This window comes from Poecilia latipinna, unplaced genomic scaffold (genome assembly GCF_001443285.1).
Source record: "Poecilia latipinna isolate Pla-1442-1.1 unplaced genomic scaffold, P_latipinna-1.0 Scaffold944, whole genome shotgun sequence".
Lineage (NCBI taxonomy): Eukaryota > Metazoa > Chordata > Actinopteri > Cyprinodontiformes > Poeciliidae > Poecilia > Poecilia latipinna.
The window spans coordinates 143962-159428 of record NW_015113560.1 but is presented as its reverse complement, the minus strand read 5'-3'; the positions used below and the strand labels follow the sequence as shown (position 1 = coordinate 159428).

Sequence of the window (15467 nt, the reverse complement as noted above, 5' to 3'; positions counted from 1 at the left end):
TTTAGATGATCTAAAAGTGTCACCGGTGGCATTTTTTGCGCAACTTTGCGCATAGGTTTTTTTTTTTTTTTTTTCCTTACAAAGGGGATGCCAGATCAGGTCGTTTCAGGGCCAAGCGAGATCTCCGTTTTATTTTATGCCTTCAACGTCTTTATCCTCACTGGACACGGATCATGGCGAAGTCATCCAACACAGGTATGCGCACTGCGCGTCCACGAGTGTCTCCATGCGGAGAGTTGCCCCGGTGCACACACGGAGAAACTTAACACTGATTTCAGATCTGTGTCCGGCACTTTGCAAGTTTCTCCCTCTGCTGTGAACAGGCTGGAAAACGGGAGGGTTGGAGACGCTTTGCTTCATAATTGATGTTTTCCCATGGAGGAGGAGCCCGCGTCCTCCGTGAAGGGGAGACAAACCGTAAGGTGGGAGAAAATCTTTCTTCTTCTTTTTACCCTGATTTCCCCCCCTCTTTTTTTCAGTGGGATAACATCAGGAGGGTTTGTCTAGGCGAGCCAATTAAGTCCCACCCCTGCTATAGATCGCTGCTATAATACAAAGCAGTAAAAGCGCTCGGCTCACACAAGCGGCTGCAGTTTAAACCAGAGATCCCGTGGCTTATAATTCTCTCACTACTTTTCTTTTTTTTTTTTTTCAAATATCCTCTTTCGATGTGCCCCATTATTACCATCAGTCTGAGGCGCTCATTTCCGCACCTGCCGCGGTAAGAGACCAAGAGACGCAGGCGGAAGAAAAAGAAAAAAAAAGGGGGAGAAGAGAGGAGACAAGGACATCGGCAGCTGAGATAAGACAGCAGCCGCAGCGGTGACTCTTTTTTTCTTTTTTTTTCTTTTTTTAGATCTCTTTTTTTTCTTCATTATTTTATTTTTAACATGCATCAGCGCTGGACCAGAATCGCTTCTGTCGCTCTCATCTGCTTGTCCTTGGTGTCCTCCGCGGTGGGATGCGGACCGGGCAGGGGCTACGGCAGGAGGAGACACCCCAAGAAGCTGACACCTCTGGCGTACAAGCAGTTCATCCCCAACGTGGCGGAGAAGACCCTGGGGGCGAGCGGTAGATACGAGGGCAAGATCACACGGAACTCCGAGCGCTTTAAAGAGCTCACTCCCAATTATAACACAGACATCATCTTCAAGGATGAGGAGAACACAGGAGCCGACAGGATGATGACTCAGGTAAGCGCACTGAATAATCTTGGTTTTTGTTTTTTTGTTGTTGTTTGTTTTGTTTTTTTTCTTATATATTTCCTTCCTCCTCCACCATCACCGCGCACTGCAACAGCCTCCCTGTCAGACTGATTGCGCACGTTAGGTGAAGTCTGAACTCTTCACACTGAGCCTTTTAACTTCACTGTAAATGCAGATGCACTCTGATGCGCCAGCCTGGGACTTTCTCGCACAGAGATCCAGCTGGAGGAGTGATGTGCAGGCGGACAGTCAGGACACTCGGCCTTCATTATTGTGACAGTGAATTTGAAATATTAATGCTCCCACCCCCCACCCTTCTCCTCCTCCTCTTCCTCTTCCTCCTCCTCCTCCTCCATCTCCTCATATCTATATTTGTATCTGAATGAGGCTCCATCTGAGAGCTCTGCAGAGCCTCGTTCTTTGATTCTTTTTGTGTGTGTGTGTGTATGTGTGTGTGTATGTGTGTGTGTTTCTGGATTAAGGTGATTATTGTGTTCCCTGGTGATGCGCTTTAGACATTTCTTCCATCTGGATTGTGCGCGCAGCGGTGCGGTGAACGATGTTGCATTTCGTAAAGGGTGGGGAGCCAGAGGACGTGGACCGGTTGCGCGTTTTCTGCAAGCGCGTTTTGCAGGAAGGACGGCAGGTCTTATTGCGCGACTCGATTCCTATCTCCCAGGCTTGCAGGACGCCGCGTCTCTCCGTCCTTGCAGTCGGCACTAAGAGCTCGGCGAATTAGGAAAACACTGAACAGGCGGCTTTGGGTTCGTATCGGCTCAGTGAGAATTAAAATGCGACGGTGGGAGTGATGGTGGCGACGGTGGCGCGCCGGAGTCTCTGAACTCGCGCCTTGCACCAGGCATGGGCTCCGATGAAATATTCACTGCGTGCGTGCGGTCTCAGCCTTCTCCACATATCCCTCCTCTCTCCTCTTCTATCCGATGCATTTAAGTTACCAAAAGATGGGGATTAGGAAATTACAGGCCTGGGTGGATGGCTTCTTTCCAGAGTGGAGCCGCGAGAATAAACTTAGAGGTTCTGTGGTTCATTTCCAATAGAAATGGACGATTTAAAGGAACTTGGGTGTTACTCCTGGAACAGATTTAAACACGCGTGGAAGGGAGGGTGATAACTTGGTTAAAAGTGTCGGATATTTCTACGGTACTGTAGTCACGGTTTATTTTTCAGGCAATTTGTTAACCTGGACCATGTCTTATTTTGAAAAGTTTCAAGGCATCCTCAATTTGACTTGAAGCAAAAGTTGAACTTCGTAAGAGTCCAAGTAGCAGACCTGTTCGCCTTTCTTTTCATTTGCATCACATAAAAACTATTACAACGAGGTAACACCCAGGCAAAGTGACCGCGGCTGCAGGTGACTTAAGCCTTATGTATAAAGATTCACCAGCGTGGTTTGCACCGTGCCTTAGGTCGCGCGCATTGGCGCGCAGAACTTTACGCGCAGTTTTTAACCCAGTCTCTGGCGCTTTAAGAAATAGACATTCACCGAAGGTCGCGAAAGGCGGTAAATCTGGTAGGTGGGAGCTGTGACAAAATGTACAAAACAATTCACTGAAGGGGACGCGACCCTGCTTCTCAGTGAAGGAAGTCCAGTTCATTGCCAGGGAACGTGAGAACTATCCCGTTTAGTCTGATAACAGTTTTGGAGGAGGAGAGCTCCAGAAGTGGAGGGGGGTTAGGGGGGCTTTTACTGCGGCTTCACCGCTCAGCTCCATGTGTCTCATAATAAACAGGTGGAAACGAGCGTATCCTCAACTTTCTTTATGAAATATCTTATTTTACTTTTTTTTTTTAAACACTAGCTGGTCTAAGTCTCTGATTTCTATTTTAACTTAGATGAGTTCGACTTGATGGATTAAATCGCTTTTAAAGTAGGGATTTATGCAGCGTAATAAGCGAAAGAGATGTTTGCACTGACAGGTAGCTGATAAGTGTTTCCTCTAACCGAATCATTTGTGGAAAAAAAAAGAAAAAGAAAAAAAGATTAAGAGGCGGGCTACTGAGCAACTCACCCCTCCGGAGCGCAAGAGCGCAGGTTTGGAGGCTCCCTGCTGGGCTTCGCTTCATGCATGGTGGCTGAGCAGAATTTGGCTTGATTTGCGGCACACGACCTGATGAATTAATAAACAGGGTTCAAGCTTTTTACGGCTCTTGACTACGACAATCCCCACTCTGTGAGTTGCTCCCCCCCCCATCTCCCACCTCAAACTGATTTTTTTTTTTTATTCATCACATGCTACAAGTGTGATGCACAGATTAAAGGTCTCTGTGAAACCTCAAAAATCTTGAGCTGTCCGCGAGGCTCCTCTGATATTTCACAGGTATGTCTGTCAGCAAACTAATAACACCTCCACTTAAGGAGGCATGTCACGTTTTCCAGGACTTTGCAGGAGCAGAATAATGAAAGTCGCCCCCCCCCCCCCCCCCGCCCCACGTTTGAAAGGACTCTTTGTGATGTTTTACTTGACATATTGAGAACAGTTGTCCTGGAGAGGGCCAAGTATCTTCACTGAGTGCTCACACACACATTTGATGGAGAGATAATCTTCATATCACCTCCAGAGCCAGTTATTGATTTAAAGTAAACAACAACAACAACAACAAAAACAGTAGCTTGAGCGTTTATAACGTGCTTATCTTGTTCAAATGGTCCCTTCTTTGATAGGGGGGAGAAAGGGGAGGAAGGGGGGGGGACGTTTCACGCACCTTCCAGAAACCAAAGACCCAGATGATATAGGGCCAGTGAAGCGAATGCAGTGCTTTATCCATATTTCATGAGCAGCTTTCTTACCCGAGCTGTGCCCTCTGACGCTGCTGCTCACACTGAGAAATGCAAGCTCAGGATCAGAGGTGCAGTGTTTCAGCACAGCTGAGAGAATTCATGGATTCATGTGGGGATGGAGAGGCTTCACCGAGTCCAAATGTTTGTCTTTCCTTGCTATATATACATATATATATATATATATATATATATATATATATATATATATATATATATATATATATATATATATATATATATATATATAAACAAACAAAAAAAATAACAAAAAGCAAGCAGATGTATAATGGAGAAAATGTGGCAATAAGATAAATATATATATATGCTTTTAGTTCAATTTATTCGAATGATCTGCATTGGTTTCAGCTGATTTACCCGATTTCTGCTCCGCTGCAGAGATGCAAGGACAAGCTGAACTCGCTGGCCATCTCTGTGATGAACCAGTGGCCTGGGGTGAAGCTCCGGGTCACAGAGGGCTGGGACGAGGACGGGCACCACTTCGACGAGTCCCTGCACTACGAGGGCAGGGCCGTGGACATCACCACCTCGGACAGAGACAAGAGCAAATATGGCACCTTGTCCAGGCTCGCCGTGGAAGCCGGATTCGACTGGGTCTACTATGAGTCAAAGGCCCACATCCACTGCTCGGTGAAAGCAGGTAAGCAGGGGCGTCTCCAGGACATTTTAAAAGACGGTGGCTTGGGGGAGGGGGGGAAGATAGGGACCAAGATCAAAATCAAGTCATAGAATTGCAGATTTTCTAATACTGTCTCAACATATGTGGGTGAGGGAGTGACAATTCAAAAATTTCCCTAATGCAGCTCTAAAGGTAAAAAAAAAAAACCAAACAAAAAAAAACACTTAGTTATATGAACAAATACAGCAACAATGTAACTTGTCATGTAACTTGACTACTCCTCTCAATTTATGTTCATGTAAAATATTATGCATAAGTGTCTTGTTACTGGAGGTGGGGTAGGGGTAATTTATAGGATGGTGATGACCCCCCTCCCTCCCCCCTCATTGATCTCCCCTGCTTGCAACGTTGCATTAAGGTGGGAGCTATGAGGTGCACACTGCTCTGCAAATAAATCCTCAAAAGCAGGTGCAGCTCAGGATTTTTTTTTTCTAGACTTATCAGATGGTCCTGCAAAGAAAAGTGAGGGGAGCTGACGACACATAAAGGCTGCAGATTTGTTTTAAAACAATGTCCTACTGGTTAACGCTAGGTTTGTCCTGGTAATGATCCAAAAGGTTTTCCAGGAGGGGGAATAAATAACTTCAGGGTGGCACATCTATGCTATATTTGTACTTGAATGTTGGACGTTCCGTTTTTCGTGACAGAAACGGAACAATAACATCCCCTAAATTCAGTATCCAACATGGCTGCCACACATAAAAAAAACTGATATGAAGTGTTTTTAAACATTTATCTTGTGTCTCAGTATGAGCTTCAGAAAAATAGGGGGAAAAAAAAACTTTATTACTTAGCCTTGCTAATTGCTGTCAGCAAAACAACAATCAACAATGCTGGATTTCCAATCTCCAACTTCAAGTTGGGTGTCGCATCATTTCCAGAGCATAGGTTTGACTTTTGAGGCAAATCAAACTATATACCATGCAGACAGGCTAGGGTTGGGGAACAAGCAGTACCAGGAAGGAGTACCTGTCTCTCTCTTACCACTGGGTTGTTTTTTTAATTATTATTATTATTACGTCAATTTGGCTCACAGCCCACGATGTAATTCTGTCAGGGGGCAACGATAGTGCTTGGGGAAAAAAAAGGTTTAATGTCAGTTGTTGTTGAATTGGTTTCCTACAACTCACCAAGTTGTCTAGTCAATGGAAGATGGGAATTGTAAGAAAATATAAACGTTCAGAGAGATTAGCCACTTATTTGAATTCAGATTCTTCTTATTATTATTGTTTAGGGAGTATTTCACAAATGGTTTTTTTAATTAACACCGACTATGAAATCGACATTCTGCTTCTGAAAAAAGGGAGATGTTCAATACTTTTTTGGGCATCAAGACAAACCTTATATTGTGCAACATTAAACAAATCACAGTGTATCACCAAGTCAGACCTGGACTAAAGATATTCGGGTTTGATTCCTGAAACCTGTTTTCGAGAACGAAATATACAGAAACAGGGCTTACATTTTTTTAAAGGGTTGGTCATCAGTTGTGTCTCAGAGAAATAAGGCAATTTTCTTTTCTCAATGCTTTTCTGGGAAGCTTAGAAAACAAACCCGTGGTGTCTAAAAAGAAAACAAACAAAATAAATAACACAGCAGTCAATCAGGTGCAACACAGAGGCTGCAGATTAAAAATAATTGTCTTCTGTTTAAAAATGTTCTCAAATGAGACTGATTAATGAACGTCGTATGCCTCCTGGCAGTGCAAATGGTGATGAGGAAGGAATTTCACAGGAATATTTCAGGCAGTGATGTATGAGCACCTATCATCCGTTTGCGAGCATTTACCATGCAGCTCACTCCTTAATCTTACATTGCCCCACACCGTCTCCTAGTGGGAACAACACACTGCAGTCTCAACAAGGCTGCTGGCTGTGACCCAGAAAAGCTAAAGCTCCACGAAAAGGATACAGAAATATTTCAGATGAAACCCATTTATTAAAAAAAAAAAACAACTTAATTTAATGATGTATTGCGTTTAGAAATGCCTGGCCTCTGCTTTGTCTCATGTTAGATATATATATAAAAAAAATCCAGGCCTTAACTGCATCGCACTTAAATTCCCTTTACCACTGACAGATGAACCGTCGCGCTTCTCTCAGTCCACACTTTATTGATAAATCCCTTATTCCTCATTCATCTCACACGTTCTGAGATCACAGTACGCTCCAGGCCGACATGTCATCAGGGGTCATGCGACTTTACAGAAAGGATTTGGCCGAACAATGTTCGCCAAATCTGGTTTGCAGTCGTCACCTCATTTCATGCTCAGGAACCTTAAAAGAAGATTAAAAGCCCCCAAATTCTGAGTAGAATCCCCCCCTTCCCCTATTCCTCCACCCCACCTTTTTCGTTTTTTTTTTTTCTGCATGATCCTAGAAACTGGTATGTGAAGAGCTTCCACCAAGGCCAAAATTATCGTCATCAAGACTGACAACAAAGCCAGGAGAGGCGGTAGACAGGGTGGTGGTGGAGGGGGTGTGTATTGATGTTGCACAACAGCAAGCATTTAAGAGTCCGGGGGCCACTCATTTAAATTCAAATCTACAACTCGAGAGGCATGGAAAAGTGGCTCCACTGGGTAAATAGTAGTTGTGAGTCGCCTATTTGTGTGAATTGTCACATGGAGGTTTCTGCACCTGAGTAAATATGGGGAGAGAAGCTGGGAAAGGCGTGAGTGTTCTTTACGAAGAGTAGCTCCATCCACCAAGCTGATTTAGAATAACAATGCTTGTTCTTTATTGGGCTTTTTTCTTTCTTTCTTTTTTTAATTAAGGATAGATGAGCCCAGGCTTTTAGGTTTTACAGGCCAAGCCAATACACATCTGACATCAAGGAGCCTGCGGGGCATCAATATGCAAAATGTATACAGGAACACCGAGACGTCTGAAGGCTACAAAAAAAAAACAAAAAAAAAAAGGGGGGGGGGGGGGAAATTAGTTCTTGAGTGACTTTTGAATGACAGCTGTTTTATGACAAGCATGCAGGAGCACTGAGATCTGTGGAAAATGAATAAGTTCAAGAAAAAAGAAGTTCTTAGGTGTTTTTGTAAAGATGATTATTATAAGAGATTATGTCTTTTGATTTCACACACACACACACACCCACACACATATGAGGCTTAGGCTAGAATGCATCTTGTTTGAAGAAGCCAGTTTAGCATCAGTATAAAAATGCATATAGGCCCAAGAAGATGAATGAACTCTGAAAGATCTGTAGAGAAGTGCCTTCTTCAGTAGGTTTTGTTGGATGTGCTATATTATAAATTAAATGTTTTTTTAATTTTACAGGAACTTTCATGTTTCAGGTCCCATGTGATACAAAGCAACCGAAAGAGCTTAAATATGCAAAAAACTTTGGTGCACATCAAAATGTGTCAAGACTGAAAAAAATTGAAAGAAATGTAGTTCTTTGATGGTGGCTATAGCACGTCTTAAAACCTTATGAGTTCCACAGGAACTGTCAGATTTAAGGAAAACATCACTCTCCAGTAAGCATGAATCAATATGACTGAAGGCTGAGTGGGAAAAAATCAAGAAAAAATACATTTTAAGTGTTTTTTTCTTTTTTCTTCTTTTTTTTTTTGAGTCAGTGTAATGACTTTACATAAACTTTTATTCCAACAGAAAATTCAGTGGCAGCAAAGTCAGGCGGCTGCTTCCCGGGAACCTCCACAGTCACCCTGCAGGACGGCACCAAGAAGCCGGTCAGAGACCTCCAACCCGGGGACAGAGTCCTGGCTGCGGACGGCGACGGAAACCCGATCTTCACCGACTTCATCATGTTCATAGACCGAGACTCCACCACCAGGAGGACCTTCTACGTGATCGAGACCGAGACGGGCCAGAAGATCACCCTCACTGCCGCGCACCTCATCTTCGTCGCCCGCGAGAACTCCACGCGGTCGGCGACGTTCGCCAGCGACGTGCGACCCGGACAGAAGGTGTTCGTCTACGATGGGGAGCGGAGTCGAGTTGTGGCCGTGAACGTGAACCGGATTTACACGCAAGAGCACGAGGGCTCCTTCGCGCCCGTGACGGCACAGGGGACCGTGGTGGTGGATCAGGTTCTGGCGTCCTGTTACGCTGTGATCGAGGACCACGAGCTTGCGCACTGGGCCCTGGCGCCCGTTAGGATCGCCCACTGGGTGTCCTCATCGCTGTTCGTCTCCCGGCCTCGGGTCAGAGCGCACAACGAGGGGGTGCACTGGTACTCCAAACTCCTTTACCAGCTGGGGACGTGGCTCTTGGACGACCACTCGATCCATCCACTGGGGATGTCAGCATACCCAAGCTGAAAATCCCCCCCCCAGGAACAAAATCAGACTCAAGTAGGACCCTCGAACTATCCAGTAGAATGACATATTAAATAATAATAATGATCTTAAAATAAAAAAAAAGAAAAGAAAAACGAACAAAAAGGCCCCAGCGGAGTTGGGATATTTATTTCAGTGACTTTTCCATGATGCGTCCCCTTTCAATGAATGAATGGAGCCTTAAAAAAAAAAATCCTCTTTGAATAATTTATTCTCATGTGAACTCTGCTGCTGCTGTCACAGAAATGGATTGTGAAACGATGCGAGCAGCAAATTGTGCATAATCTATTTTTGTATATCTCAACTACAAAACGCAAAAAGATTTGAAAAAGAAGAAAAACAACAAAAAAAATATAAAAAATGAATAATAATAGTAATAAAAAAATAACTGGACAGAGAAGAAGATCACTTTACATGTGCAACTGACTGTTATATTTTGGGGGTATAGAACAAACTTTGCGGGGTTCCATAAATTATATTTTTATACACAGAAATGTAAATTAGATTTGCTGCCGAATCACATTTCGTTATTTGAAATAGTGTAAGATATGAGAATATATTTTAATTTAAAAAAAAATACAGTAGCTTGGAAAGTATTGGAATTCTTGTACTGCTATTTGTTTTATTTTATTATTTTTGGTGTCATGTCTGCATTTTATGCTTTTTTGTGTGTGTGTATGTTTCTATTTTTTTTCTGTTTTCTTCAGAGGAAAAGAACATGTCAAAAAAAAATGCAGATTTTGACAGTTCAGTAACCATTAAAGTAGTACTGAAGCAACTTCGTTAAATAAATTAATAAGTAACTCTTGTAAATGTACTAAAATGTTATTTTTGTTTTTTGTTTTCATATTTTGTAATAGGGACATAGTTTTCTATGTATAGAAAATGACCTGCGGCAGATGCACATGTCTGGATAGTCTCTACCATACCAGTTAACTTTCATAACAGGGCGATGTGTCAAGAAATGTCTAGAGTTTATTATTTATATGTTTATTACAAAAATGAGATAAAGAAAATCTTCAAACTTGCAGTTGTCTTTGTCTAAATGAGTTCCACTTAAGAAAATCACCACATAAAGAAGAGCCGCCCCCCCCCCCCCCCCCCGGAAGCTCGTAAGTTAGCTTTACTATACAATTTTCTATTTGCAAACTGTGTGGCAATAATGAACAAGCATCTGGCGTTTTGAGTTCTAGCTGGATTATTTGAATTATTGGCGGAAAACTCAAGAACAACAAAAAAACAAAAACAAAAAAAAACAGAGAGAAAGAGAGAGAGAGAGAGAGAGAGACGAATATTGCGCTTTGAACTGCCTTTTGCGTGCTTGTGAAATGTTGAGAGCCTATGTCAAATTTAACGAGCTCTGCCCTCTGCAAATAACTTCCCCAACGTGCAGACAGATTAAACAGGAGCGTGTTTGTTGTGCCACCGGTGTCGACGGCTTCAGGTCAAACACGGGCTGCAGGAAATATAGTCCCAAAATCACAGCTTCACTTAGTCTGAGCAAATCTCCGTAATCCTCCGCTATTTTCATACAGTCTTATAGTACGCGTTTAGCGCTTAATGGAGAGCTTTAAAGGTGCATCTTGGTGAAATTGATTCCAGCGCCAATTTCTTGCACGGTGGCTTGGAGGTTATTAGTCAGTACAATGGTGACACCGTGTGGTAAAATAGTGGTACTGATAATTGGAGACCGTTGAACACGCTGATGCAAAAAAAAAAAAAAAAGAAAAAAAAAGGCACAAATATATCTGATCTAACAAGAAATGTTTGCATGACAGAAATAATCTGCGTTTAGGTTTCTAACATAGTTTATTTTTGTTAATCAAAGGTTAAATCCACTTTCACAAAATCCACTTCAGGAAAAGACGGCATACATCGCGCAATGCGATGCGTGAGGTATTTTTTTTTTCCTCAATTGTAAAAAAAAAATAAAAAAAATAAAGTGGATTTCTTAATCCACCTTTTTTTTCTTTTTTTACAATTGAGAACTAACTTTAAAAAAAAGCAAAGAGAAAACTCCATAAAATGGAGTTCCAAATTTCTTAGTGAGAGTCAATGTCTCAACTCTCACCCATGATCAGATCACCAGAACAAGAACCTGTAAAAGTGGCTGGACTGAGCTTTAGCCATAGCATGGGGAGCTCTTTATATAACGCCAGTACTCCTCAGCATCGAAGAGTAACTCGACGTGGTTCTGCCATGTGTCTAAGATTCCTCCTAGATGCTTTCCTCCTCTCATTGGGAGGATATCCTGGATTAGACCAAGAACACAAAGCAGGCACCATATATACGTTTTCTGACCTGGACACATCTCTTGGGGTTGCCTAGAATTTATTGGAGGGTGTTGCAGGGGAGAGGGATGTCTGGGTTACCGACCTGGATCTGTCAGCCATGTGACCTGGTCTGGATAACTGGAAGACTGACTGAAATAAAACACTTTTGAGGAATTTGTTCAAATTACTTTGAGTAGCCTTTCTTTGAGATCAATAGATTGCCTTAAAAATATTCTAGCACATATTAGATCCAAATAAAATACCTGCAATAAGACGAAGTGCCTCGTTTTAATGGGATGGGGCAGAAAGCAGTGTAGCAGTCTGGTGCTCATCATAGCAGCAGACAGAAAAAGTTGGTGCAGATGGTTGGTCTGACAACTTTTTTGTCCTCTCTGAAACAGATCTCACACTGAGGTTAACTACACTTTAATAGTCCTTTCAGATGGTGGTGTGGTGTATGGACGTCTCAGTCGTATATGCGGCCATCACAGGTTTGAGTCTCAGTCTGTTGACCTTTGCCACAAGTCTTCCCCCTCACTCAACTCACTTTTTTGTTAGCCAACTGTCAAATACAGACCACTAGAAAAAAAAAAAAACACCCTAAAAAAGACTAAAGTGGTGAATTTCAGTCAACAATTTGCACTAAAGTTGAAACAGAAGAACTAGTAACCCTTAAAGTGAATTAGAACATGGTGGGAATTAGGAAGCCTTAACCATACAGATTGAAAAACTGACACAAAAAGTCATCCATCATTGAGCTTTCAAAGGTTAAAAAAAAAAGGCCAGCGAACCTGAGTTTCTGAGCACTGTTGCAACATGAGCAGGAATTCCCTTTTCTTCTCCCACATTGTGTTGTCGTGTTGATATTGTGAGGTGGAAACTTCAGGGAGGAGACAAAGCGGCCCATCTCTGCCGGCGCTGTGACCTTGGGTCCCCGTCAGATACAAAAGCGTCCGCGCAGGGCAGCATTCCTCAGAGCAGGTAAACAGAGCCTCCTCTAATCCCTCTGGGGGCCCTCAGTCTGCCAGGGCTCAACAACCGCTTTTACAAACGCTGACATTCGCAAACATGAAGAGTCTGGCTTTGCTGGAAAACAAAACTCCCAGTTTCTGCAAAATGGTGGTGGCTGGCTTGGTCCATCAAAGTGCTTTTTTGCTCTTCTGTGGCGGCAGAGGAGTGGTAGGTTAGAGGGAAATGAGCAGCATCAACAACCCGACACACTTCAACAATAATTGGACAGAAGTCTGGTTGTTTAAGTCATTTTGCAGTTTCAAAAATAACTAAAACCAACCCCAACAAATAAAATATATAAATACTACTACACCAAAAATATTACTAAAGGTCTCATCTCTTCCTCAGATAAATTAAACAATGTTAATTTATCAAAAGAATATGTAATAAAAAATTAAAGGTATGACCGCAGCTACTCTGAAAATAGATTTTCAGCTCCCCTCACCATCTTCTGCAGGAACCTCTGGCCTGAGTAGTACTGTGTGGCTTCCTTTAGGGTAGGCATTGGGCCCGTATGAGATTCCCAGTGTGATTATCATGAACCCCAGAGGCTGAACACTACACACTCACTGAAATGACACCAAGACTCAAAACGACAGTTTATGTCAAGATCTATCTCCTTTTGCTTAAACTTGTCAACGGAAGTTAGTAAAGTGCGACTTTACTAAGAGTGGTTGATGGCATTTTTCTACGATCCAAGATGCATTATTCATGACCAGCAAATGACCAAGCCAGACTTTGGATATATGAGAAAATCTATAAAGTCTGTGGTGCAATCAGAAAGTTAATGGTTCATTTTCCCACTTCTACCAAATAATGAGGAGTTACTTTCAAGTTGCACTGCTGATCTGCGAATCGTATTAACTTTAGTGTGATGTGGTGAATTTAGCAATAGTGCAAGGCTCTTTGAGTGGTCAGCATGATTGGAAAAATGCAACAATTTAACCCAGGTAATGTCTTTCATCCAACTGACCAGCAGCCTCACAGCTTGCACATATACTAGCTGTGAGGCCCCCAAGCAAAATGCCATATTGAAAAAATCTAAGCAAACACATGGTGAAAACCATGAAAACATGATTAAAGCAAAAAAAAAAGGAAGGAAATGAAAATATGCAGCATCTTTATAATTTGATTAGCGAACCAACAAGTATAAAAGAAAAGCCACTTACTTTTTAAATCCTTTATACCAAAAATCCCATCTCCCCCCAATTAGTCAATAACACATTTGCTGTGTCAAGTAGTTTTATTTTCCATCTTTGCGTTGAAATGTAACATATCACAACTTTATGGAAACATTTTGCAAGTTCAAATGTACATAACTGTAGAAGACTTTCCACATTCACAGCATCAGAACAAACGGAACAATAATTTCAGACAATCCTGGTCATTTCACATTTGAAATATCACTCGGGTGTAAAAACACATGACGCTTTGTCAACATTTTCCATCAAAACTCCAACATGTTGGATTTCTTTCGTCACTGTTTGATGCAACATACAGTTCGACATCAGGAGTCCATAGAGGCTTCCGTTAAAGAGTTCGACCAAACAGTGATTGTCAAGAAGCTTGGAGGACGCTTTGGTGCAGAGGAAGCCATAAAGCGGCTCTCTCTAGAGTTACGCGTCTGCTCTGCGAGCCCAGAAGTCGTCACATAAGTGGAAACCTCCATCCACAGGGCTAACAAACAATGGTAATCCAGGCAGGCCAACCTGCTGCAATTCACTCAACAACAGAGGTGTGGAAGGAAAGACGAGAAATGGTCAAGTTTGTGTACCGTGAAGAACAAAGGAAAGAGGAGGCAGCAACAAAAGATCAGCTGAAGCTTTTCAGGGGAAGAAAGGTCAATAGAAAAACCTTCATTCTGAGTCCAGGACCTGAACAGCTGAAAGAAAACCCCAAGTGTTAAGCATATGAAACAGCATTAATGAGACAGGAGTGTCCTTGGTCCATCAAAGTGCTCAGATCAGCATTATTCTGTTGAAGATAAAGTGCATGGATTTAATTCAGACATTACAGACATTTCTAAATGCAAAACTTATTCGCCTGTGTGACTAAAACAGTACAAGAAGCGGATCGTATCAAAGACTAGGGATGTCACGGAGAAGAGCTGACTACATACAAAAAAAACAAAAAAAAACAAGTAAAATTAACACGTACCTCCAATAAAACAAAACTGTTTGTTACTTTATATTGCTATCATGTTTGAAATAAAAAAAATAAAAAAATATTTGAATTGAATTTGAATAGCTTCAACTTCCCCTTAATACAAATAAACCAACAGAAACAATCTGATCTTACTCTTATTTTAAGAGTAATATCAGATTTTTAAACATTACACAGAAAAAAAAAATCCAAATAATCCTAAAATGCAGTTATATTGACTAAATAGTAAAAATGGCCAAAGGAAAATCCATTTGTGATCAGAATAAACAACTGGACATTTTGAGTTAGGCCTGCCTGTCCTGATTGTGATAGCAAGAACACTCTTCAGTGTTAAAGTTGTTACTGAGAGAAGAAGTGAAAGGCTAAGCAACTATGTTCAGCATCAGCGAGATGAAGTCAGGAGAAGCGAAGAAACGCAAGAAGATATTTAAAAGGAAACTATTTTCTACAGCGTGTTGACAAATGTCTGAGCTACTTTCAGGCGGCATGAGAGTGAAAAAGAGCGCAACTTTCAGCAGATAACAGGAAGGCTTTTGATAGAGTACAGCAGAGATGCTCCATTTCATTTTCTAGAACCATCAACTTGGGATTGTTAGAACATACTGGATTTGCAAATGTTGGCACTGTTTAGCAAATCATAGTTCAGGTAGGGAACTGATTTATCAAGGGAACCCACAAACGCTACGGTTTTTGTGATGCTAGCCACGCTAATGGCCAACACAGTATCACAGTCTAAAAAGTCAACCTTTGTTTAAATAGTAAAACCCTGTATCACAGAACTGAGACGTTGTCACTGTTAAATGACTCATGTTTGCAACACTATTAATTCATCTACTTTAAATACAAGCATGCTGAACTAGCAAGGAAAAATACATTTCACCACATGCCAGGTCATTTATATGGTCACTCAGGCTTAAACCGCAATAAGTGCATCTTTAATGGATGGGATTGATCTGGGAAGAAAACATAAAAGAACATTAATATGAAGATTACAGCAGATCTT

At 41.9% G+C, this 15467-nt stretch overlaps 1 protein-coding gene across 2 annotated transcripts; it reads left to right on the top strand.

Annotated features, from left to right (window-relative positions):
• The first annotated feature begins 260 nt into the window (after positions 1–260).
• Positions 261–9388, top strand: shha (sonic hedgehog signaling molecule a). Of its 2 annotated transcripts, none has more exons than XM_015049392.1 (3): positions 261–1193; positions 4402–4663; positions 8329–9388. In XM_015049392.1, the coding sequence occupies exons 1-3, from the start codon at positions 891–893 to the stop codon at positions 8997–8999; spliced, it is 1236 nt and encodes a 411-aa protein (XP_014904878.1). In that variant the 5' UTR covers positions 261–890; the 3' UTR covers positions 9000–9388. The 2 variants fall into 2 exon arrangements, with proteins under 2 accessions (XP_014904878.1, XP_014904880.1); XM_015049394.1 differs by lacking the exon at positions 261–1193 and adding an exon at positions 3108–4146.
• The last annotated feature ends 6079 nt before the right edge of the window (positions 9389–15467 follow it).

Excerpts from the sequence above, each read along its gene's own strand:
- shha (XM_015049392.1), top strand. The coding sequence starts at position 891 with ATGCATCAGCGCTGGACCAGAATCGCTTCTGTCGCTCTCATCTGCTTG. Across the intron at positions 1,194-4,401 it reads CCGACAGGATGATGACTCAG|AGATGCAAGGACAAGCTGAA; the intron begins GTAAGCGCACTG and ends GCTCCGCTGCAG. Across the intron at positions 4,664-8,328 it reads CCACTGCTCGGTGAAAGCAG|AAAATTCAGTGGCAGCAAAG; the intron begins GTAAGCAGGGGC and ends TTATTCCAACAG.